Source organism: Schistocerca nitens, chromosome 1, assembly GCF_023898315.1.
Source record: "Schistocerca nitens isolate TAMUIC-IGC-003100 chromosome 1, iqSchNite1.1, whole genome shotgun sequence".
NCBI lineage: Eukaryota > Metazoa > Arthropoda > Insecta > Orthoptera > Acrididae > Schistocerca > Schistocerca nitens.
In genome coordinates this window covers 772,933,911-772,957,739 of record NC_064614.1, presented here as the reverse complement: position 1 = coordinate 772,957,739, position 23,829 = coordinate 772,933,911, and the positions used below count along the sequence as shown (strand labels likewise).

Sequence of the window (23,829 nt, the reverse complement as noted above, 5' to 3'; positions counted from 1 at the left end):
TGCACACATCCACCTCATTATCTGTTTTGATGCCATAAACTGGCACAGTCTACTTCACAGTAGAATACTCAGTTCCTTGTGTCACTTTTTATTGGCTGGAATGTTACTATTGTTCGATCTCCTTAACACAGTCAGCTACACACAAGTTGCTATAAGCCAACTTCTTCCCTAGTGTGCACAATAGACACTGGCCTTCAGTTGAAATGTTTGGGCAACAATACATTGCAAGATTTCACATATTGAGGAGATAAAACAGGTTGTACTGTAACCAGTAAGAATACATTACAATACAGATGGGCACAATACAAGCATTACTTTTGTCATGATTACACTTCACAATTACCAAAGTGACAGCTGACAGACAGTATTCACTAAAAATTCATAGACATGTCGATGCTGGTAGCAACGGTGGGTATGAAAGCAGGTACCAGGCAGGAGACAGATGCTGGTGAGCTGACTGTCTAGTGGTGGTGGTTCATCTCACAGCCAGAGCAGGAATGTGATGACCAGCACCGAGCAGATGGCACCTACTACAATGTCTGTGAACAGCAGTAGCGGCACTGATGCAATGCACAGTACCACCAACCAGAAGGTCACCTCCAGCCTAAAAGATGATGATGATGATTAATAATAGTAACAAGAACAATACAAGAATGACAATACTACTACTACTACTACTACTACTACTACTACTACTACTACTACTACTACTACTAATAATAATAATAATAACTGAAAGTCTCAATGTAAAAACTGTAACACTGTGTGCTAAGAGGCTGAAAAGGTATATAAATTTTGCTGGCTTCAACAATAGTTTGGTTCCATCAACTGTGATATGTTTAGCAGTCGTGCTGAAACTAGAGCTGACGAATAGTTGCCGGCAATAATGAGGGTAATCGTGACTACCAAGAAGTTTAGAATGGGATTCCAGCTGCTCTGAGCCCTTCAAGATCAACGTATGAGTTGGATAGTGGGTGGACCATCACCACTCCTGTCCAGTTATGAACTGGAGAAAGCTACAAAGAGGTATAAAAGGCATTAAAAACTGGGCCCCTTTTCCGACCACTGCGGATTAGCAGTGTGAAGAATAGTGTGAAAATAGACTATCACTCATTAATGATTATATATACCTCTCACGATATATGATTTTGAGATTGCAGCAGGGCACATTAACATTCCAAAGGTAATGGAAAAAAATGGGTTTATGGATGTCCTTTAAAAAAGGGAAGTAATGAAAATTATTGTTTACAACACACATCAAATAAACATCACATGTGGGGTTCTCAATAATCTCGGTAAATTTAAATATGTTTGTGAATGAAAACAATCAAATGGATATGATAAGGAGGCATTACCTGCAAGAGCCAGGAAAATTTAAATCTTGTTTCAAATCGTCTGTCTCACATTCAACAAGCACATTTGACTTGTCATATATCCTTGTAAAAAGAGATCTACAGATGAATAAAGCTACTACAACAACTGCTACTACTATCATAAACATGTTCTTTCTGATGCGTTTTTCTATCCAGTTGGGAAAGAAGACAAATAGTGTTCACCAATTATTGTTTTATTATTTGCAAAGTAATCAGTAAAAAGTATTATTTGGCGTCTCAGAAAACATTGGCCAGTACATTCCTGCTGACAAAATCGACAATGCCTTCAATTTTTATAATGCATCTGGCTGGCGTCTACTCACTGCAGCTAAAGGCTAGATCAGGGCCAGTGGCATTCACAGCTTTGCTTATCTACTGCTCAAAGGTTGACAGTGCATCTGTTACATGTAGGCAATGAGATAATTCTTTGACAACCAATGAGAGGCAAGAACAGAGGCAATGCATATTTAGCAGCGCAATTGAAACCATCGTCTTGTTTACTGCTGTTCGGTGCCTTAGTGAGTGTAAAGACAAATATTTTGTGTTTATGAAATCGAGTGCTATAAATAGGCCGATTTAAGTGATTTAGCTCTGCACACTGACGTCGTCTGTTGGTGCATGTCTCATGGATTAATTTTACAGACCCGAAAATATATAAAATCTGGTGGTGAAATGACTACACAATCCATCTGCGCAAGCACACTGAGTAACTGGATCAACAACGTTTTTTTATGAAATCATGAGACAAGGTAGGTGGAGCAATATTTATTCATAACAGAGTCGCACGTTCGATATAGTCATAAACATTGATCCCGCTGCCATCTCCCATGATTTCATTAAAAAACATTGATCCTCTGACTCAGTGTGCTCGCACAGGTCGGAGGCATAGCAACACGGAGCAGGGAAATATTTTACTGATTTTTCGAATATATCATGGGTTAAGACGCTGTCCTGGGTTTGCAGATACTAGCACAGTTTAAACAGCTGAAACATGGATTAATTACATTTATAATAATGTTTCACCCTTTCTTCTGAATGTATTACTTGAGAACATATCTGCCTGCTGCCCTCTCACTGGCTGCGTAATATAAACAGCTGACATAGCTTCTTTCTCTCCCATCATACGTCATGGCAAGTCCTGACAACATTACTGCACTAAACACGTAAATACGCCGTGGGCCTATTCTACACTTTTACCGTCATTGCTTTAAGAGTTGTTTCTTTTATTCGAAGAAGTATTGGTTCCACATTTTGTCCATAGTAACCAATTAGCAGACAAAACATATTTTAGTCTTCTTAAAATTATTCAAGCATGGCCAAGAAACTGGTTTTTACAATAAATGCAGCACCAATATCTCACAAAACTTTCTCATACTCTATCGTTCATATCAAATGTACTCATCTGTTCAAAACTAAATTATGCATTTCATTCAGCAGCCGCAGTTTTGCAGTATTCCTGAATTGTCAGTAAGGGAACAGCAGACACGACTGGATTTAGTTGCTGATTACATAACAGCTGTGAATGGAGCAGCCTCCATATAAACTATGCCCAACTTAGCAGAAATTTCCATTGGTGAGAACAAACAAAAAGGAAGTAATTTACGGTGGAATGGTATTTCAGTTTATCCTCTTGAAGGAAAAGATAAGACAAAAGTCTCTGTAGATAACGCACTGCTCCTAACCCATGCCGTGCTCCATTTGTAACCCCAATAACACCCTCCTACCCATGAACAAGGGAAATTTGGAAATCTATTTTTCCATTTTAGATACCCCCAGTGTTAATCTTGCACTAGTGTTAATGCGTGGATATGGCTTTAAAACTTTTAAAAATTAAATTGCAGCAGAAGAAAGCTTTATTAAAATTATGTAAAGTCATAATGAGTTTAAAGTAATTATTAAAAATAAAATAAAATCACAATTATATTCATAATAAATAGAAAAATGAAAGGTTTATTTATTGTATAAAAAACTGGACTAGCCTTTACAAGCTGTAAATAGTCCACTTACTGCCTCTACTGCCTTCATAAACAAAGCTAGTGGTAGTTCAGGTTATGACAAATTTAAAATTAGAAAATTATCTGCATCTCTACAGTAGAAGTAAATGTATGTAGATCACGTAAAATATACACGAAGAAGTACAAAATGAATGACAGGTATTAGATTTATAGGAAAAAATACCTGGTAGACACTATTTATTAATGGGGATGGCTGCTGTAATGAAGCTGCACAGCCAGATGACAGGAATCATCGTTGAAGTTACTTTCTCATCCAGTGTTCAACTGCTGCTCAAAATATGAATGAAAGACTGTAGACTAGCTTGCATATACATATCAGGTGGTGGGGAGACGTCAAGTACCAAGACCTAGTGTGCTACACGACATGACAGCTGCTGTATACTACTTTGTGCATGACGCAGCCAGCAGTAGCCACCAATCCTCCAAAGCCATAGGTCATTCTACAGTCACTTGGCCACCTTCTCTGGGACCATACCAAATTCCAGTGCTGCGTCTGCTATGATAAAAGTTACCTGAGATGTCCACAAGATTTGACACAGTATCAGCGAATGCTTGGTATGTGCTGCCACTAACAAAAATGGAACATTGAGGGCAACTGCAGTAGGAGACATTGCAGTGGCATGTTTGCCACAGTCACTGAGGACCCTTTGATCAACAACGATTGTCAGAAAGACTGCAATGAAGGGAATTTGTACCCCTGGTGTGCCTTCCCCTGCTGCAACCGCACCCATCTCCAGGAGAAAATCACTCACCCACTCCAAATCATCCCGACATCCCATCATAGTAGCATTTGATTCAACTGGAGTGCAATTATTGTTGGAGGATGTCAAAACTGCTATACTGCTCTGTTTCACGTCATTTTGTGTACAAGGTGGCATTGCTGAAGCTATCAGGTGTTATTATTTCATGAGTTACCTATTTTTTTAAAAAAGCATTCCATCTAGAACACAGTCTAGAGATAGTGTCTTCCACTCGTTATCGAAATCCTGTGGGTCCTTTGTACAATTCAAGCCACTGTTTAAATTCTGAATAAAACCTCCAGCAATGGTTGTTAGAGACTTCTAGTCTAAGCAGTCATCCTCAATATGCACAAAGCCTTGTCAAGGAGGCAGACAAGTGCATGGAGATCCTGGGCACCGTCTTGTGCTTGGTTTGGGACACTGTCCCTAAAAGTTGGAAGTATCAGCAATGATGAACAACATGAGGTAGCAGAAGGCATTGGAAACTACTGAGTTGAAGACCATGTTTATCCATAGGACATGTGGTCTGTAATAGAAAAAAGTTGTCACCATATCCTCTCCATTGGCAAAATATTCTCGGTTAGTCCCCTTGTCAGCTCTCCAATAGGGAACTGTCAGGAGGGAGGTAACCATGACAAAAAAACCGAATAGTCAACAGAACGGTAATACTGGAGCTGCTGCAGTGTGATATGTTAGAAATTTAAATATGCTAGGGAAACTGTATGGCAGAGAAATATGGACTATGGAAAAACAGGAATGGTAGAGAACCAAAGCATTTCAGATGTGGTGCTACAGACTAATGTTAAAAATTAGGTCGACTGATAAGGTGCGGAATGAGCTGGTTCTGCTCAGAATCAATGAGGAAAGGAATATGTGGAAAACACTGACAAGGAGAAGAGACAGATTGATAAGACATCAAGGAATGGCTTTCATGGTACTAGAGGAAGCTGTAGAGGGCAAAACTGTAGAGAAAGACAGGACAACAAAAGTATTCAATTTCCTCGTTTTTGAAATTTCCCAAAATAACTGAAATAGGAAGAATGTGCTGAACATTTTAAACTAGAACTCAACTGAATATATTACTGCAATCGAATTCGCCATCAATTACTTATTTTATTCAATTGCAAGAAAATCGTTTAATAAAGATGTAGAACTTTTTTCTGGTGTGAATTAACATTCGTTGAATTTAGAAATTATGCTACACCGGATAACCGTGGTGTTACTTCATTTCTCTTTTCAATGAAATATTTTTGGACTGAGGAATTTTAGTAAAAGTAAGTACATAATTATTAAGTAACTGTTCCATATGCTTTTAAAAACAGTTCGTTTTTGCCTCTTTTTCATATTTTCTCCTCATTTGCTCAATTTTTCACCCCGTTTGATTTGAAATAAATTTTTCCCTCTCTTTGCAGCTGCTAAGATTTTGCCGCCCTAGGTGGCCACCTAGTCTTGCCTAACAGTAGAAACGGCCCCGAAGCGAACCAAGGTCGTGTTACCGGAAGCCCCTGTATGACTTTCACCCCTCTGCCACAATTGCCCACCTTCATCTGTGATGGCTTGTTTTATTACGGTGGCTTGTGATGTCATTCCTATGGCAAAAATTACGTATGTTATATAGCAAATGAAAATTTCTATAACTTCGAATGACGCTGAAGCTTAATCTTCGGTGGATCACAGTCTTCAGTCTGTCTCTGTTTGTACAGATGCAAATCATTTTTATAATATACTGACTGAACTGGGTTGACATGGGGATAGAACACCTTAACATATAGGAACTAAAATCACTGCAAGAACGTCCATATCAAAATTACACAGGATGTGATTCATGTGTGTATCAAAAGAAAGAATTTTCTGAACAGATTTAGAATTTGGATTTTTCCGAGTGAAAATTTCTCTTTAATATTGTGATCACGTAGGCTTTCCCGGCGTAAACCAATTTCCCAATACCGCTTCTGGTTGGTCGTGTAAACACTTCAAAAACTAGAAATCCGCTTCTAGTTGCCGCTTTTCCAACCCCACAATCGATTTTCGCTCCCACGTAAACGAAGTTGGTTTTGAAACTTGCTTGGTTCGTCAGATTACGTCTTGTTTTCATAATATTAAGTTAATATGAACTTATCAGCGAAGGAGAAGCATAAATATTAGACGTGTGAAACTGTCTAGCTATAATATTTAAGTGAAGAGAAATAACGATTGTGTTGACTGAATCAGAAACTGCATCAGCTACTTTCCAGATGCCCTACTTAAATGGGCTTGCAAATCCGCTTCAGACCCTAACATGTAAACACGATAGTGAAAAACGGCTTCCGAAATTAGTTTTTCGTCTTCCGGAAGATGTGTCGCATGTAAACGAAGTGAATTCTCCGCTCATTGTAAATCAAAGATCGATTTCAACAATGTTTGTTCCTAGTCGATTATTTCAGAAGGAAGCCCTTGGTGAAACATACCCTAAGTCTGCACTAACTGCAGTTGTTTCTGATGAAACTCAATATCCTTTAACCTATGTATAAAATTGCTTGAAATTATCAGTTTCTTTCCGTATCGATCTCATAAGTTTACCAGCTTTCTTCAAGTGGTTCAAGTTCACGTTTTGTTTTTGGAAATTAAAACCAGCGTTACTAACATTTATTGGAAGACAGTAGCACTTCATATTCGTACTAACATATTAGGCTACACGGCTCAGTCTGCCACAAAACCGATGTTCCAAAGCCTGATATGAGTGCACTTTTCAGCTTACTTTTAGGCAGTTTCTTTCAAAAACAAGTAAAGTGTCACAGTCAATGTATACGATCAAAAGGTCTCGATACAGGTACCTGTAATTAGTTTTACCAAAGTGACAATATTCTAATTTATATTCATTAGTTAATATAACTAAATCGATAATATTCAAGAGACCTTTAAAGTATCTTCGGGTTTGCTGCCGGATCCTAAAATCAACTTGACTCGATATTTCGGCGATCCAACTGGTCGCCATCTTCAGGAAAATGCTGCTTATGCTGATGAGTCCCGCCGAGAACTGACGCCAGGTTGCAGATCGACGTCCTATATAGGCACCGTTCAGTACACGGCGCATGCGCCGCCCATCACGGTTTGCGCCTTCCAAGACAGGGAGGTGGCGTCGCCCTTAGTGAAACACTGCTGGCAACGATATATCGCAATCAAGGCCGCACCGAAGAACGTTCAGTTTTGATGCGAGATAATACAGGATTCCACGTCTTGCTAAGAGGAACCCCATTGTCTCTGTTGATTAAATTATCAGCCAACCTAATTTCAATCGCCTCTTTATAGACACTGTTCCAAAAACCGGAAATGTTGGCAACTACCACAGTTTCATCAAATTTCATACTGTGCCCCTCATTTAGACAGTGTTCTGCTACTGCCGATTTTTCCGGTTGTTGTAGCCTCGTATGACGACGATGTTCCACACACCTGTCATGCACTGTGCGAATCGAACGGCCAATGTAAGCTTTTCCACATTGACACGGAATTTTGTACACACCGGGTTTCTTAAGCCCCAAATCATCTTTCACAGAACCGAGCAGAGCCCCAATTTTAGAAGGCGGACGGAACACACTCTTAATGTTAAAATTCCTTAAAATTCGTCCAATCTTAAACGATAAGTCTCCAGCATAAGGAAGAAAGGCCACAGATCTACGTTCCTCTTCATACACCTCCGGAGATGGTCCAAACTCCATAGCCCGACGAATCTGCTTCTCGGTGTACCCATTTCCCTTAAAAACAGCCATCAAATGCTCAAGTTCTTGGGTTAAGCTGTGTGCGTCGCAAATGGCATATGCTCCCCGTACCAAAGTCCTAAGGACGCCACTGCGTTGGTGTGCTGGATGACAACTCTTAGGATGCAGATACCAATCTCTGTGTGTCGTCTTTCGGTAAACACAGTGTCCCAAAGTACCATCTGGTTTTTTATAAACCATAACGCCATAATTCACAGAACCACAGCCTAACATATACAGTCGCGACATTCGCTGGTGTGAAAATTGTTACCAATTGACATTTGGTGTGACACTAACGCCCCAAGAGGCGAGAAAGCAGCTTTAAAATGAAACTAACATTTTACTCACTTTTCTGGTTAATCAGCGAAATAGTTACTAAATTTTTGCGTTCTGAGCGTTATTAAATTATCAAAAGATACGAATGACCACGAAATATATATCAGAACGTCCGAAGTTCCTTTATTCAGTGACATTAGGTACAAGTTAATAATGATGAAAACTTTCGAATGTATGTGTAATTGCAGCGTACTCCTCTGAAAAGAAGGAAATATAAACACGTTTCATGTGTGAAAAGAATATATTTCTTTTTTTCTGTTATTATTATGATAGGCACTGTCCTTGACATGTAACACCTTTGTTGGGAGCCTAATATTTCGCCCAGTCTTACACTTCACTCCACTTTCTGACACATAAATATTTTTGTTAACGTAATTATTTTTGTTTCCAAAGTCAATATGTTGAAGATCCTTGTCGTCTGTGGCACAGTGCAGCAACAGTTGTGGAACTGGTTTCTTCTGTGTTTGGAAACAGTTTTATTGCTTTTGTTATTTTATTATCACATCTGTGTGGTTTTTCTTTCATCTACAATTGTGACAGATTACCTGCTACATTAAATCATGTAGGTATTGCATTCCATATGCGTTACCTATGTTCCACACACACTGCTTTGGCTGGAAGCGTAGCGGAGTAAGCTTCACGTTTTTGAGTAGATGTACAACGCCTTTCTGCGAAAGGTCAGGTCTTTTGCTGTTTACTAGCAATTTTGTTGTTGTTAAAGAACACGACGTTCTCCAGCAAATATTTGTAGGTTAGAAGAAAATCGCAAATAAACTGTTCTGTAACGTAGCGGTTCGTACTTCCTAAGGCCGTCAGGAAACCTAAAACAAGTCAAATGTTAAGTCTTGTTTGTTGTTGTTTTGTTGTTGCTGCAATGTATTGCGCTCCAGAGACTCCCGTTTGTAAAAACCATTCTACAGACCAATATAAACAATTAAGATTCTCTTTCGCTTTCGCAAGATCTTACCGAACTCAACAGTATAACTTCTTGGCCACTTGGTGCGCTGCAATCGCAGGGGATAACAAAAAAGAAGGCGGAGTGTTGCGGAGTGTCGCGACTGTTATGCTGGACTGAGGTAGTATTGAAAATACAGACTTAGTCGTCAGAGCTGGAATGCATGCAGACGGGGTGAGGTACCTGCGCATGCGCGCTCTTGCGGCTGGTATGGTGGCGGGGTCCTCCCGCAGCGCGTAGCGGCGCACGGCGAGCGCCGAGTCGCTGAAGAGTCGTTCCCAGTCGACGCCGGCAGAGTCGACGTCGACAGCAAATCGACGGAGGTCGGCCGGCGACATGCGCGCACGCAGTCTGTCGGCGGCACCAGTCCGGAAACGCCAGTCCCGGCACGAGAAGAAGCGCGCACGCCACATGGCGCGCCAGTACTTCCGCTGCGCCTGCAGCAGCCTGTGACAGCAAGACACGTAAAGTAAAGCGACCACTAGACTGTCAGTAATATTGGGTTTATAACATTGTACAATATATTGGTGGTTGGCTTCAAACAGCGAAGTGATGTTGTGCAAAATTCACGTCAAATCTCGGCGGAGCAACCACGGCGCATACGGACACCATCAGTTATATGGTTCTTGATGAGTCTTTGCGCTAGTGGAAAGGAATGAAGCAGCTTAGTTGGGTGGAAAGAGACACGAAAATTTACCCCGTGACCTGAGAACAAGCAAGCCAAATGATTCTGAGAATACGCTCATTTGATGTACTTTTGCAAAAGATAAGATAAAGGACAGTCTTTTGCGAGACAATATTTTTTCAGCTCAGCGCCTGTAAACACTTTAGGTTATCTGGCTACAAGAAATTCATTTAAAGACAAATTCAGAAGTGCTATGTCACCACAGTCAATAAGCTTAATCGTGATGAAAACGTGGACAACTGTTGTAGAAGTCTTAAAATACTACACTACTGCTCATTAAAATTGCTACACCACGAAGATGAAGTGCTACAGACGCGAAATTTAACCGACAGGCACAACATGCTGTGATATGCAAATAATTAGCTTTTCAGAGCATTCACACAAGGTTGGCGCCGGTGGCGACACCTACAACGTACAGACATCAGGAAAGTTTCCAATCGATTTCTCATAGACAAACAGCAGTTGACCAGCGTTGCTTGGTGCAACGTTGTTGTGATGCCTTGTGTAAGGAGGAGAAATGCGTATCATCACGTATCCAACGTTGATAAAGGTCAGATTGTAGCCTATCGCGATTGCGGTTTATCGTATCTCGACATTGCTGCTCGCGTTGGTCGAGATCCAATGACTGTTAGCAGAATATGGAATCGGTGGGTTCAGGAGGGTAATACGGAACGCCGTGCTGGATCTCAACGGCCTCGTATTACTAGCAGTCGAGATGACAGGCATCTATCTTACCCGCATGGCTGCACCGGATCGTGCAGCCACGTCTCGATCCCTGACTCAACAGATGGGGACGTTTGCAACACAACAACTATCTACACGAACTGTTCGACGACGTTTGCAGCAGCCTGGACTATCAGCTCGGAGTCCATGGCTGCGGTTACCCTTGACGCTGCATCACAGACAGGAGCCTCTGCGATGGTGTACTCAACGACGAACCTCGGTGCACGAATGGCAAAACGTCATTTTTTCGTATGAATCCAGGTTCTGTTTACAGCATCATGATGGTCGCATCCGTGTTTGGCGACATCGCGGTGAACGCAAATTGGAAGCATGTATTTGTCATCGCCGTACTGGCGTATCACCCTGCGTAATGGTATGGGGTGCCATTGTTTACACGTCTCCGCCACCTCTTGTTCGTATTGACGGCACTTTGAACAGTGGACGTTACATTTCAGATGTGTTACGACTCGTGGCTCTACCCTTCATTCGATCCCTGCGAAACCCTACATTTCAGCAGGATAATGCACGACCTCATGTTGCAGGTCCTGTACCGGCCTTTCTGGATACAGAAAATGTTCGACTGATGCCTGGCCAGCACATTTTCCAGATCTCTCACCAGTTGAAAACGTGTGGTCAATGGTGGCCGAACAACTGGCTCGTCACAATACGCCAGTCTCTACTCTTGATGAACTGTGGTATCGTGTTGAAGCTGCATGGGCAGCTGTACCTGTACACGCCATCCAACCTCTGTTTGACTCAATGCCGAGGCGTATCAAGGCCGTTATTACGGCCAGAGGTGGTTGTTCTGGGTACTGATTTCTCAGGATGGATACACCCAAATTGCGTGAAAATGTACTAATATGTCAGTTCTAGTCCAATGAATACCAGTTTATCATCTGCATATGTACCTATTTAATACTTAAATTGTGGTTGTATTTGAATCGGAAGGAAAATATTGCCCTTGTAAAAACTTATGGCATCAAATATATTAAACTGTTGACTCCATAAGCCCGTCAGTTGGAGCTCTGCTTTCCGCTGCATTTCCCATAACTAGGCCACAATGAAGGTAACTGCTTTACTAATTATAGGTTATGTTTTGGGATGCATTTCCACATATTTAATAACATATTGTATTTATCGGTTTCCTTCTGACAGTTATTAAACATTTGATTTTAGACTCCATACGGTTGAGAACCTTGGCCTTCCAATAAATCTAAAATGAAGCATGATCACAGATTACGAAGTAATTTCGACGATTTTGTTTATACAACACAACAAATCGTGCAATACAAATAATATAGGGGGCTGAGCTGATAAAGCTGTATAAGTATTAGCCAGAGATTACACAGTACATACAGTAGATCCGACACTGTATTTCAAAATATGCAGTACTGCAACAACCTTCAATCCCACACATAGATGGTCAGTAATACAGTGCAATAAGAAATATTGCACAATATTACTGACAGTCTCAGGATCACTTTAGGGATAGACGGTATACAGATACAGAGTGGCTGTCACGGGGTCCCGGGCTCGATTACCGGCCGGGTTTGGGATTTTCTCTGCCCGGGGACTGGGTTTTCGTGTTGTCCTCATCCTTTCATCAACCGTCAAAGTGGCGAGATTGGACTGTGTAAAGACTGGGAATTTGTATGGGCGCTGATAACCGCGCAGTTGAGCGCCCCACAAACCAAACATCATCGTCATCATCATCATCAGGGTGGCTGTAATTAAACTTTCGCTACTTGAGCCAGCGTTAACGGAAGACTGTTTACCGTACGGCTACCTAACGTTATAGGACTTGTAACACTTATATCGATTAGGAGTAGGTTTATTTTAAGTAACTGTGTATCTGCATTTTATGGAGTGTGCATTCTGTGTTGTTTGTCTCCGTGATGTATGGCAAGAAAATTAGAACTTTGTAATGTATATATGAAAACCCCAAAAGAATATGTTGAAATGCACGATGTCATTTACAAAATTTTACATGACTGATCCCCAGCTAAGGGAAGTTAATCTTCTTGTTTGATTGAGATTTTTTTTTTCCTTTATTGTATTTCAATTCTCCAACAAGGCGGGCTGGCAGTAGCATAGGCGCTGCTCTTCAGCCGAAAGACATAGAACAAAACAATAGAAGACATTTAAAAACAGCAAAGGAGAGAATAAGGTGAACATAGATATAAAAAAGGGGAACATCATGGAAGACAATAGACAAAAAACGGGGTGACTGTAAAATGGAGATAAAAAAAAAACTGTGTAAAAGTAGCACACACAAAAAGCCACACACTGCGATGGTTAAAAGAACTCAAGGCACAGTATGACTGGAGCATAAAGATAGCGACGGATGGCATAGCACATAACGTAACACTGATGGCGAACCTCAAGGCAGGACACAATTAAAAGCACACCTCTTGACGCACACGAGAAACAGCACTAAACAACACTGATGTGGCACACTGAGGAAGAGCAATACAGAGGATCTGCCAGGCGCTAGGAGATGAGGGAGACCTGAAGAATGGAGGGAGGGGAAGAGATGGGGGAGGTGAGCGGGGGGCGTGCGGAAGAGGGCCAGGTAGGGAGGGATGTGGGAAGGAGAGAGGCAAGTATGGGGTGCAGGGTCTCAGGGGAGGGGGGGGCGGAGGAAAATCCGCTCTGGGAGGGGGAGGAAAGAGGAAAAGGGGGCCCTGGGGAGGGGAGGGGGAACAAGGCCAGGTTATAGTTGGAAGGAAGGGTAGATGTCACGGCGAAGTTCGTCATCCGGGAGGGGGAGGTGTTGGAAATTGCCCTGATGAAGGAGATGGAGGGTGAGGAGGTGGAGAGAGGGAGGGATACAGCGATAGAGGCGCGGCAACAGGCGGGGGGCGGAGAGGAAGGAGGAAACCAGAGGGTGGGGGGGATCAAGCCTGCGAACAATGTAAAGGATGCGGAGATGTTGGAGGAACAGGAGGAGGTGGGGGAAGGGGATCAGTTCATACAGGAGCCTTGTGGGGGAAGGAAGGCGGATACGGAAGGCAAGGCAGAGCGCATGGCGTTCAAGGATTTGGAGGGCCTTGTAAAAGCGGGTGGGGGCGGAGATCCAGGCAACGCTGGCATAACAGAGGATAGGACGGATGAGGGATTTGTAGGTGTGAAGGAGGGTAGAAGGATGCAATCCCCATGTCCGGCCAGACAGGAGTTTCAGAAGGTGGAGGTGGGAATAGGCTTTCTGCTGGATGGGCAGGAGATGAGGGGTCCAGGTGAGGTGTCGGTCAAGGGTGAGGCCAAGGTATTTCAGGGTGGGGGTGAGTTGGATAGGACGACCATAAAGGGTGAGGTGGAAATCATGGAGGCGAAAGGAGCGAGTGGTGCGGCCTATGATGATTGCCTGGGTTTTGGAGGGGTTGAGACGGAGGAACCACTGGTTACACCAAGTGGTGAACTGGTTAAGGTGGGTTTGGAGGGTACGTTGAGACCGTTGAAGGGTAGGATAGAGAGCCAGGAAGGCGGTGTCATCAGCATACTGGAGAAGGTGGACTGGTGGGGGTGGCTTGGGCATATCAGCTGTATACAAGAGATAAAGGAGAGGGGAGAGGACAGAACCTTGGGGGACGCCAGCCGTGGGATAAAAGATACGAGAGTTGGTGTTGTGGAGGGTGACATAGGAAGGATGGTGCGAGAGGAAGGAAGCGACCAGACGGACAAAATTGATAGGCAGGGCGTAGGTTTGGAGTTTAAAGAGGAGACCGGGATGCCATACACAGTCATAGGCATTTTGGAGGTCAAGGGAAACAAAAATGGCGGAGCGACGGGAGTTGAGCTGGAGGGACAGAAGGTGAACAAGGTTGAGGAGTTGGTCGTCAGCAGAGAAGGAGGGTCGGAAGCCACACTGGGTAAGGGGGAGGAGGTGGTGTTGAGCAAGGTGCTGATGGATACGGTGGGAGAGGATGGATTCAAAGACCTTACTGAAGACGGAGGTGAGGCAGATGGGACGATAGGAAGAGGCGGCAGAAGGGGGTTTGTTGGGTTTGAGGAATAAGAGGACGCGGGAGGTCTTCCACAGGTCAGGGTAGAAGCCAGTAGAGAGGACGACATTATAGAGATGGGCGAGGACAGTCGGGAAGGAATAGGGGCTTTCGCGAAGGTGACGGTAGGTGACACAGTCGTGACCAGGGCCGTGTTGCGTTTGGACTGGAGGATAAGTTTAATGTCTTGTGCTGTGATGGGAGTGTTTACGTCGGAGGGGGGCAACTGCCCCAAGTACTGGAGACTAGGAGCAAGTGGAGCGACCGAGGTATCGGCACGTTCCATGACCGTGGGGAAAGGAGAATAATCAAAGTGGGGATCATCGGGGATGGAGAAGACCTCGGAAAGGTGGGAAGCGAAGTGGTTGGCCTTACTGAGGTTGTCAGGAAGGGGGCGATCGTTATGGAGAAGGGGGTAGTGGGGAGCAGAAAGGGAACCAGTAAGACGATGGAAGGCGGACCAGTACTTGGAGGAGTTGATAGGGAGGGTGGCGTTGAGTCGTGTGCAGGTCTGGCGCCAGTCTCGGCGTTTCGTTGCTGTAATAAGGTTCCGTACGTGTTGCTGTATTTGCCGGTGGCGTTGGAGTGTATCCCTGTCACGAGTGCGCAGGAAGGCGCGATATAGGCGGCGGGATTCATGGAGGAGGAGGACAGCCCGCGGAGGGAGAGTGGGACGGTGTGGGTGGATGGTTTTAGTAGGAACATGGGCCTCCACGGCGTCAGTAATTACCTGCTGAAGGAAGGATGAGGCGTGGTTGATGTCGTCAGGATGGCGATAGGTAAGAGGGTGGCTTTCGACCTGGGTGGAGATGGAGTCCCGGTAGGCACCCCAGTTGGCACGGCGATAGTCATGGACGACCTTGGGAGGGGGTGCAGGGTGCGGAGCCGGATGGGGGCGGTTTGCAGACGTTATGGTGAGGACAGGGAGGTGATCGCTACCTGTGGGGTCAAGGACGGCGACAGTGATACGTCCAAGGAGGTTGGCGGAGGCAATGACAACATCGGGGGTGGTGTTACTTTCAGGTCGGGTGTGCTGGGGAAGAGGAACAAGGTCACCTTGAAGTGTGGAGAGGAACTGATGCCACCGCCGAAGGGCAGCAGGAGTGCGGCTATGGATATTGAGGTCGGCGGCAATCACATAGGTGGAGAAGGTGTGGTCAATGTGTGAGATGAAGTTATAAGGAAGAGGAGCAGTGAAGCGGACATAGATGGTGGCACAGGTAATTGTGAGGGAGGGGAAGAAGACGCTAAGGATAAGGTGTTCAGTGGGGTCATTGAGGAGAGGTTGTGGCCGGACAGGGATATGCTTAAGGTGGCCAATCGCGACTCCACCCTGCGCACGAGGACCAGGAGCGTCAGTGTGGTGGAGGATATAGGGGGAGGTGCGGATAGAATGGTGGGGCTGGAGAAAGGTTTCGTTCAAGAGGAAGGTGTCGACCTAGTGGTGGGAGAGGGTGTGCAGGAGGAGGTATTTGTTGGAGCGGAAGGAGCAAATGTTCTGGAAGAGGATGCGAGACTCGTGCCGCGCCATGACGGGAAGGAGGGGGGGAAGAGAGGGAAGGGAAGAGACTTAAACTAGGGTGTCGAGGCGGGTGAAGGTGAAGTGGGCTTGGTTGTGGGAGTAAGTGGCGAAGGCGTTCAGGTGGAAAACAGAGAGAGCAGCAAGGGATATTTGTTGGAAGGTGTGGGGGCGCTGAAAAGGGTGAATGTTTAGGAGTACAACGGTAATGAACCGGATGATGTCCTCGGCCGTGGGGGGTGGACGGAGGGAATTGTTGGGGTGGACAGGGGGATCGACGGGACGAACTGGGACTGTAAGTTCAGGGGTGGCTGGAGGGGGCTTAGCCTTACACTTTTGGGGGTATGTGGGATGGGGGCCATTGCAGGTATTACAGGAAGGAGGAGCAGAGAGGTTGGGGCAGTTCTTAAGAAAGTGGGAGGCCTTGCAATGGGGACAGGTGGGGGGGGTTTTGCAGTTGGGAGTCAGGTGGTCATTGTACATCAGGCACCGCTGGCAACGGTAGGATTGGGGAGGGGATTAGGAGGATTCAACAGGGTGGCGACGGTGGTATATCAGGGCACCCTGGGTGAGGAGATGGTCTATGGATGGGGCGGATTCAGAGAATACCCGCATGAGGTATGTGGGACCAGAGGCATTGTGGATACGGCGGGCAGAGCGGATTTCCAAGTCTGGGTGGGAGTTCAGTTCTACCAACACTTCATCCTCTGTGATCACCGGGCTGAGCTTGGTGATCACAGCGGTGTAGGTGGGGGGGGCGACGGGGAGGCTGGGGCTGACGAGGAGTGGAAGCGGAAAGGAAGGGTGTCAGAGAGGCGTGGGGGCCAAACATAACTCGTGGGAGTTTTCGCAGGAGGTCTGTGTGAAAGGATGGGGACGGGGACTTGATAAGGACTGAGTCCCTGCGGGGAATGAGTTGGGAAATGGGAGCACCAGGTAAGTACTTTCGGATTTCCTTGGTGAGGGTACGAGCGTCGAGGAACTTAGGATCGGGAGTTGACAGGACAAAGGTGTGGAGGGTGGGGGCCAAGGTATGGGTGGCAGGAGGAGGGGTGGTGTCCATGGTGACGGCAGGGGGAGGGGGAGGTGGTGTTGATTTTTTGTGGGAAGTGGCGGGAGCAGAGTCGGTAAGGACGCGCTTTTGGGGTTTTTTGGAGACTGGAGGCTGTGAGGAGGGGAGAGGGACGGGGAGGAGAGGGAGGTGGCGGGAGGCAGATCCCTGTGGCGTAGTGGAGGCACCGGGAGAAGCAGCTGGTTCAGTGGTGGCGATGGTGGCTCGGCGCGACGTGATGCGTGCGGGAGATGCAGAAGACGAAGTGATGGGGTCGGTGAGAGAGGGGAAGCCAACCACCTGAGGGGCGGCAGCAGAGGCGGCAACAGAGGCGTACGTGAGGGCGCGGGTAGGAGTGGGAGCTTTTGAGGGTGTGGAGGCTGGAGGAAGGGTGTAGAGGTGTGGGTATACAGCAGGGGAGGAGATAGGGGGATGGTTAAGTGGGGGAAGGGAAGGGGAGGTGTTAGGAGGGAGGCCAGGAGCGGCACTCCAGGAAGTGACTGTGGGAGAGGGGGAGGGGGAGGTGTAGATGACGGTGGAGGTGGGAGTACTCATTGCAGACGAACGGCGACGGACAGACGGACGTGCAGCAGGCAGCGTCGGCGTCGGCGTCGGCGTCGGCGATGGTCGGCGGCGAACAGACGGACGAACAGCAGGCGGCGGTAGCGGGGGCGGCGGCAGCGGCAGCGGTTACGACGACGGCGATGGACAGCGAGCAGGCAGGCGGACGGACGGACGAACGAACAGCGACAGCAGCAAGCGGCGGGCACACAGACAGACAAACACAATCTTCGAAGACGGAGATTCCACCCTGAGAGTAGCCCAGGCTTTGCAATCTGACGCTTTCGAAGGAGGGGATCCAACCCTCTAGATGGATTGAGATTTCTCGAAGACGAGTATATTACTTTGTAAGATCACATAAACGTTTCCGAGTATACACGTTAGCACAAGACTATGGGGCCCACCCATGCATAAAAAAAATATATTGTCATCTAATACAGGCATTTCGCAAAGCAAGAATACGTATTTTCGCGCCATATTTTCCCATACTCGAAGTCCACTGCCAGCCCGCTATGAGCGCTAGTGCCGTTCTGTTTAGTATTGTAACACGGGCTTTGCACTTCGCATAATTTGTTCTGTGGTGACATCTAGCGGGTATCCTGGTAACCACGGGCGGTAGGAGTCGTGTAGCTTACCCCTGGTCCCTGCGCAGGGCGTTCAGAAGCAGCGCGGGCAGCAGGTGCGTGACGAGGAAGGTGAGGGCGGCGGTTGGCGGCCAGGCGCGGCAGTAGGTGGTGGGCGGCGCCGCCAGCCGCCGGCTGGGCGCCCTCCTGCAGGCGCGCTGCACTAGCGCCGCGTACTCGCCCCAGCGCAGCGGCCGCCGGTCGCCGGACGTCGCGTGGTACACCTGCACGCCCTCCTCCCTGCCGGCAAAACACCGCGGCCGAGGTAAGTGCTTGAGTACGCTTCTCCAACAGCTGTGCTGCAGACGATTAACAGCACCAGGGCAGGGCCGGGTTAGGGTCTTGTGTGGCTCACAGGTCTGATGAACTCCGCGACCCTTTTCAGCAATACACTGAGCTGAAAAAAGTCGTGGGATAGTGATATGCACAGATGATAGTAGTATCGCGTACACGAGGTATAAAAGGGTAGTGCATTGGTACAGCTGTAATTTGAATTCAGGTGATTTGCGTGAAAAGATTTCCGGTATCCCCGCACAACAGAAATTAACAGATTTTGAACGCAGAATAGAAATTGGAACTAGACACGGGCGACATTCTGTTTCGGAAATCGTAAGGTAATTCAATATTCTGGGGTCAACAGTGCCAGAATTGTGCCGAAAATACAAAATTTCAACCATTTCCACTCTGCACGGACAACAGAGTCGCTGACGGCCTTCTCGTAACGACCAAGAGCAGCGGTATTTGCATAGAGTTGACTGTGGTAACACACAAGCAAGACTGTGTGAAATAACCACATATACGACGTGTGTATCCGTTCGGACAGTGCGGCGAAATTTGGCGTTAATGGGCTACGGCAGCAGACTAGCCTGCCTTTCCTGAAACCATGTTATCGCTTGCAGCAGCTCTCCCGGATACTTAACCATATCGGTTGGACCATACACGACTGAAAAAACCGTGGTCTCCGTCAGATGTGTCCCGATTTCAGTTGGTAAGAGCTGATGGTAGGGTCTGACTGGCGCAGACTCCACGAAGCCATGGACCCAAATTGTCAACAAGGCTCTGTGCAATCTTGTAGTGGCTCCATATTGGTGTGGGCTGTCTTCACATGGAAAGGACTGGGTCCTCTGATCCAAATGAACCGATTATTGACTGGATATATATTCGGCTACTTGGAGACCATTTACAGTCATTCATGGAATTGATGTTCCCAAACGAATGATTTGGTCACCCAGATCTACCAATATGAATCCCATCGAACATTTATAGCACATAATTAAGAGGTCAGTTCGTGCACAAAATCCTGCACCGGACACACTTTCGCAATTATCGACGGCTGTAGAGGCAGTAAGGACCAAAATTTCTGTGGGGGACTTGCAGCGACCTGTTGAGTCCCTGTCATGTCGAGTTGCTGCACTATGATAGGCAAAAGGAGGTCCAACACGATATTAGGGGTTATCCCGTGACTTCTGTCACCTCAGTGCACAGCCACAAGCCACAACATGGCACCCCGAGATTATATACTGCGTGGTGACGTTGTGGGCATGAGGTGCAGTAAAGCCTATCTCAGAAGGAGTAAGGTTCGGTTTAAGCCGACAAGATGGCGCACTTGACTATTGTCTTGCAGGGAGGGCAGACAGCTACCTGGTATTCCCAAGCTCTCATATGGCGTAAGATTTGGTACGAAAGGTACCAGTCTTGCTTGACAGCGTTAGTGGTAAGGCGCTCAAGCTGGCTGATCCATAATCTTTCTCACGATATCTGCCTATCGTTTGTTAATGGTCATAGTTTTTCTAATATTTCGAGATTAAGTACACTATTCCAAGAATTTTGTAAAGTTTGCAATGAAAAGTAGGGTTCACGGTGAATTTGCATTAGGTGCATGTCAGGTCATAGAATGCTGTGTGCGAAATGTTGCTAACATATTGAATTGGACTTTGAACCTGGAAGGACACCTTTATCTATGACCAATCTCAAGAAAACGGCTTCTATGTAAGGCACTCCTGCTCACTCAAACACACCACCGATAAAGCCAGAATAAAAGATCCTTAACATTCCTCATATCTCAAATGGTTTGAGACAGCAAAACAAGATTTTGGTAAATAACAAAATTTTGGTAAATAATAGTACATAAAAAGGAGAGTATTTTGTCATATGACTAAAATGCGAACTATCCATATCTAGAACAATATTAATCGACATCGACATTTATATCTACAGCTACATCAATACTCTGCCAATCACACTGAAGTGTCTGACAGAGGATTCGTCAAATCACCTTCACAATAATTCTCTATTATGCCACTACCGAATTTCTCGCGGAAGAAACGAGCACCTATGTCTTTCTATGTGAGCTCTGATTTCACTTATTTTATTATGATGATTGTTTCTCCCTATGTAGGTCGACGTCAATAAAATATTTTCGAATTTGGAAGAGAATGTTGGTGATTGGAATTACGTGAGAATATTTTGCCGCAACGAGAAACGCCTTTGTTTTAATGCTGGCCACCCCAGATCCTGTCTCATGTCCGTGACACTCTCCCATATTTCTCTCTAATACAGAACGTGCTGCACTTATTTGAAATCTCTCGATGTACTCCGTCCGCATCTCGTGGTCTAATGGCTAGCGTTGCTTCCTCTACATCACGGGGTGCCGGGTTCGATTCACAGTATGGGAATTTTCTCTGCCCAGGGACTGGGTGTTTGTGTTGGCCTCATCATTGCATCATCATGATCATTTGTGACAATGGCTAGATTTGGACTGTGGAAAAAATTGGACTCTGTAACAATTGGGACTTTGTACGGGCGCTGATGACCGCGCAGTTGAGCGCCTCACAAACCAAACATCATCATCGATGTACTCCGTTAACCCTATCTGGTAAGGATCCCACACCATGTATCAGTACTCCAAAACAAGATGGACAAATTTAGTGTAGGCAGTCTCTTTAGGGCATCTGTTGCATCTTCTAAGTGTTCTGCCAATAAAACGCAGTCTTTGGTTCGCTTTCCCCACAACATTGTCTATCGAATTTAAGTTTTTCTTAAATGTAATTCCTAGGATCTAATTGAACTTTCAGATTTTAGATTTGATTGATTTATCGTATAACCGAAGTTTAACGAATTCCTTTTAGTATTCATGTGGATGATCTCGCACTTTTCACTACTTAGGGTCAACTGCCAACTATCACACCGAACAGATACATTTTCTAAATCGTTTTGCAATTTATTTTAATCTTATGATGACTTTACTACACGATAAACGACAGCATCATCCGCAGACAACTTAAGACGGGTGCTCAGATTGTCTCCTACATCATTTATATCGACAAGGAACTGCAGAGGGCCTATAACACTATCTTGGGGAATGCCAGAATTCTCTTCTGTTTTACTCGATGACTTTCCCTCAGTTACCACGAACTGTGATCTCTCTGACAGGAAATCACTAATACAGTCCCGTAACTGAGATAAGCATGCAATTTGATTACAAACCGCTTATGAGATGCGCTTTCAAATGCCTTCTGGGAATCTAGAAATACGGAATCAATTTGAAATCGCTTGTCTACGGCACTCGTGTGAGTAAAGAGTTACTTGTGTTTCACAAAAGCGATGTTTTCTAAATTCATGTTGACTGTGAGTCAATATACTGTTCTCTTCTACTTAATTCACAATACGATAATGCTGGAAGCTGAAGAAATGAATTAAAATGATCGTAGATTAAGATGAGACTTAAATGTCTCAGGGAAAATTTAATTATAATTCATAATACATTCCAAAACCCTCTGCTTATAGACGCTAATGATACGGGCCTGTAATTACGTGGATTACTCTTATTGACTTTCTTGAAGACTGGTGTGATCTGTGCAGCTTCCCAGTCTCTGGGTACGGATCTTTCGTCGAGGGAGTGGATGATTTTTAAGTATGGAGTTGTTCCATCAGCATACTCTGAAAGGTACCTGACGGGTATACATTCTGGACCGGAAGACTTGCTTCATTACACCGAGAATATCTACTTCTAAGTTACTCATATTGGCAGCTGTTGTTGATTCGAATTCTGGAATGTTTACTTCGTATTCTTACGTGAAGGAATTTCGGAAGGCTGTGTTTAGCAATGCCGCTTCGGCAGCGCTGTGATTCATAGTATTTCCATTGCTACTGAAGCAACAATTACAGATTTTTTTCAGTGAAGTAACCAAATTTTTAGGGGTTTTAGCAGTAAAACGAGAACGCCTGTGGTTTTTGCAATAATGTAAGTGAAGAAATTACACTTTTATTTTTATACCAAGAAGGGGTATTTTTAGAAACGAGTGACTTGTCTTGCCCGGAGTTGCTAGTTTAATAATACATTGTTTCTGGATTGTGTTGCAATTTCAACTGCATTAGAATGTTAATGAGAAGAGTATTTGTAAACTCTGTTATGTTTTGGCAAAATAATCAGATTTTAACGAGGCAACAATAGAACTTAGATATTATCAAAACTCTCCAACAATAATGTTTCTCTGAAGGAAGAAAAGGAATAAGAAGTCTGGAGAAAATAAATCACTATTTATGTTAAATTATGAGGGAATCCTACACCCCAGTGTATTTTTAATTATGAATGGTACAGATTGAAATTGAAAATGATTTCATTTTTATATCTCAGTGATCTGATAAATACGAAAACATTTAAATTTTCATAATCCTGTTAACTAACCATCAGGATGTAAACAGGTTATCAACAATTTTAACGAACCAAAAGTTGTTTTTGGGTAAAAAGTACAATTCTTCACTCTGTACAGTAGAAGATGGCATACTATGTGCTGTTAACTGTTTTCGTAAGTCTTAGATAACTGAGATATTAAATAAAATCCTTCTTCCAGTTTCAGTCCGTATCATTCATTACTAAAAATACACTGGGGTGTTAGGATTCCACCGAAATTTCAAGAGATGTAGCAATTTATTTTCCCCATACTTCTTTTCTCTGTACTTTTCTTCAAAGAAGTGTTGTCAATGACAAGATAAGACCTGCTTCTTTTGTCAACATTCAGCCTATATAAATATTCATCTCACTAACATTCTAATGCACTAAATATTGCGATGGAACCTTGGAACCACGTATCATTGAATTGGTAAGTCAGGGGAGGACAACTTAGTAGTTTACAAAAATGCCCCTTCTCCGTGTAAAAATTATTTCTGCATTTCAATTGTTCCAAATCTACAGCAGTTATCGTTTCATCAGCTATCATTGGCCCTAAAAATTTATTTTGCTTTGTTGAAAAAAAATCTGTAGTTGCTGGACTATCGCATTAGATGAAGAAATTTCGCATATTAATCACAGTGCTAAATACTATCTTTTTGCGTACTACCATTTGGCAGAACCTTGTTTCGATATCTCAAACCGTTTATCTGACATTAGAAATGTTATGCAGATTTCATTATGGCATTTTTGCTGGCGCGCACGTTCTGGACGGGGTGCTTTACATACAATCCATTTTCTCCACATTGGGGACAGACAGCAACATTCTTCCAGTTTTCAAGAA

General features: G+C 44.8%; 1 protein-coding gene across 1 annotated transcript in view; it reads right to left on the bottom strand.

The window, feature by feature from the left end:
• Positions 1-239: 239 nt before the first annotated feature.
• Positions 240-23,829, bottom strand: part of LOC126202979 (putative fatty acyl-CoA reductase CG5065) — a 141,972-nt gene continuing 118,382 nt past the window's right edge. Inside the window, exons 7-9 of the mRNA XM_049937202.1 lie at positions 18,329-18,556; positions 9,337-9,600; positions 240-604 (exon numbers count right to left, since the gene is read on the bottom strand). Of these exons, the coding sequence (XP_049793159.1) occupies positions 481-604; positions 9,337-9,600; positions 18,329-18,556 (616 nt within the window). The 3' untranslated portion in view covers positions 240-480. The remainder of the gene's footprint in view (positions 605-9,336; positions 9,601-18,328; positions 18,557-23,829) is intronic.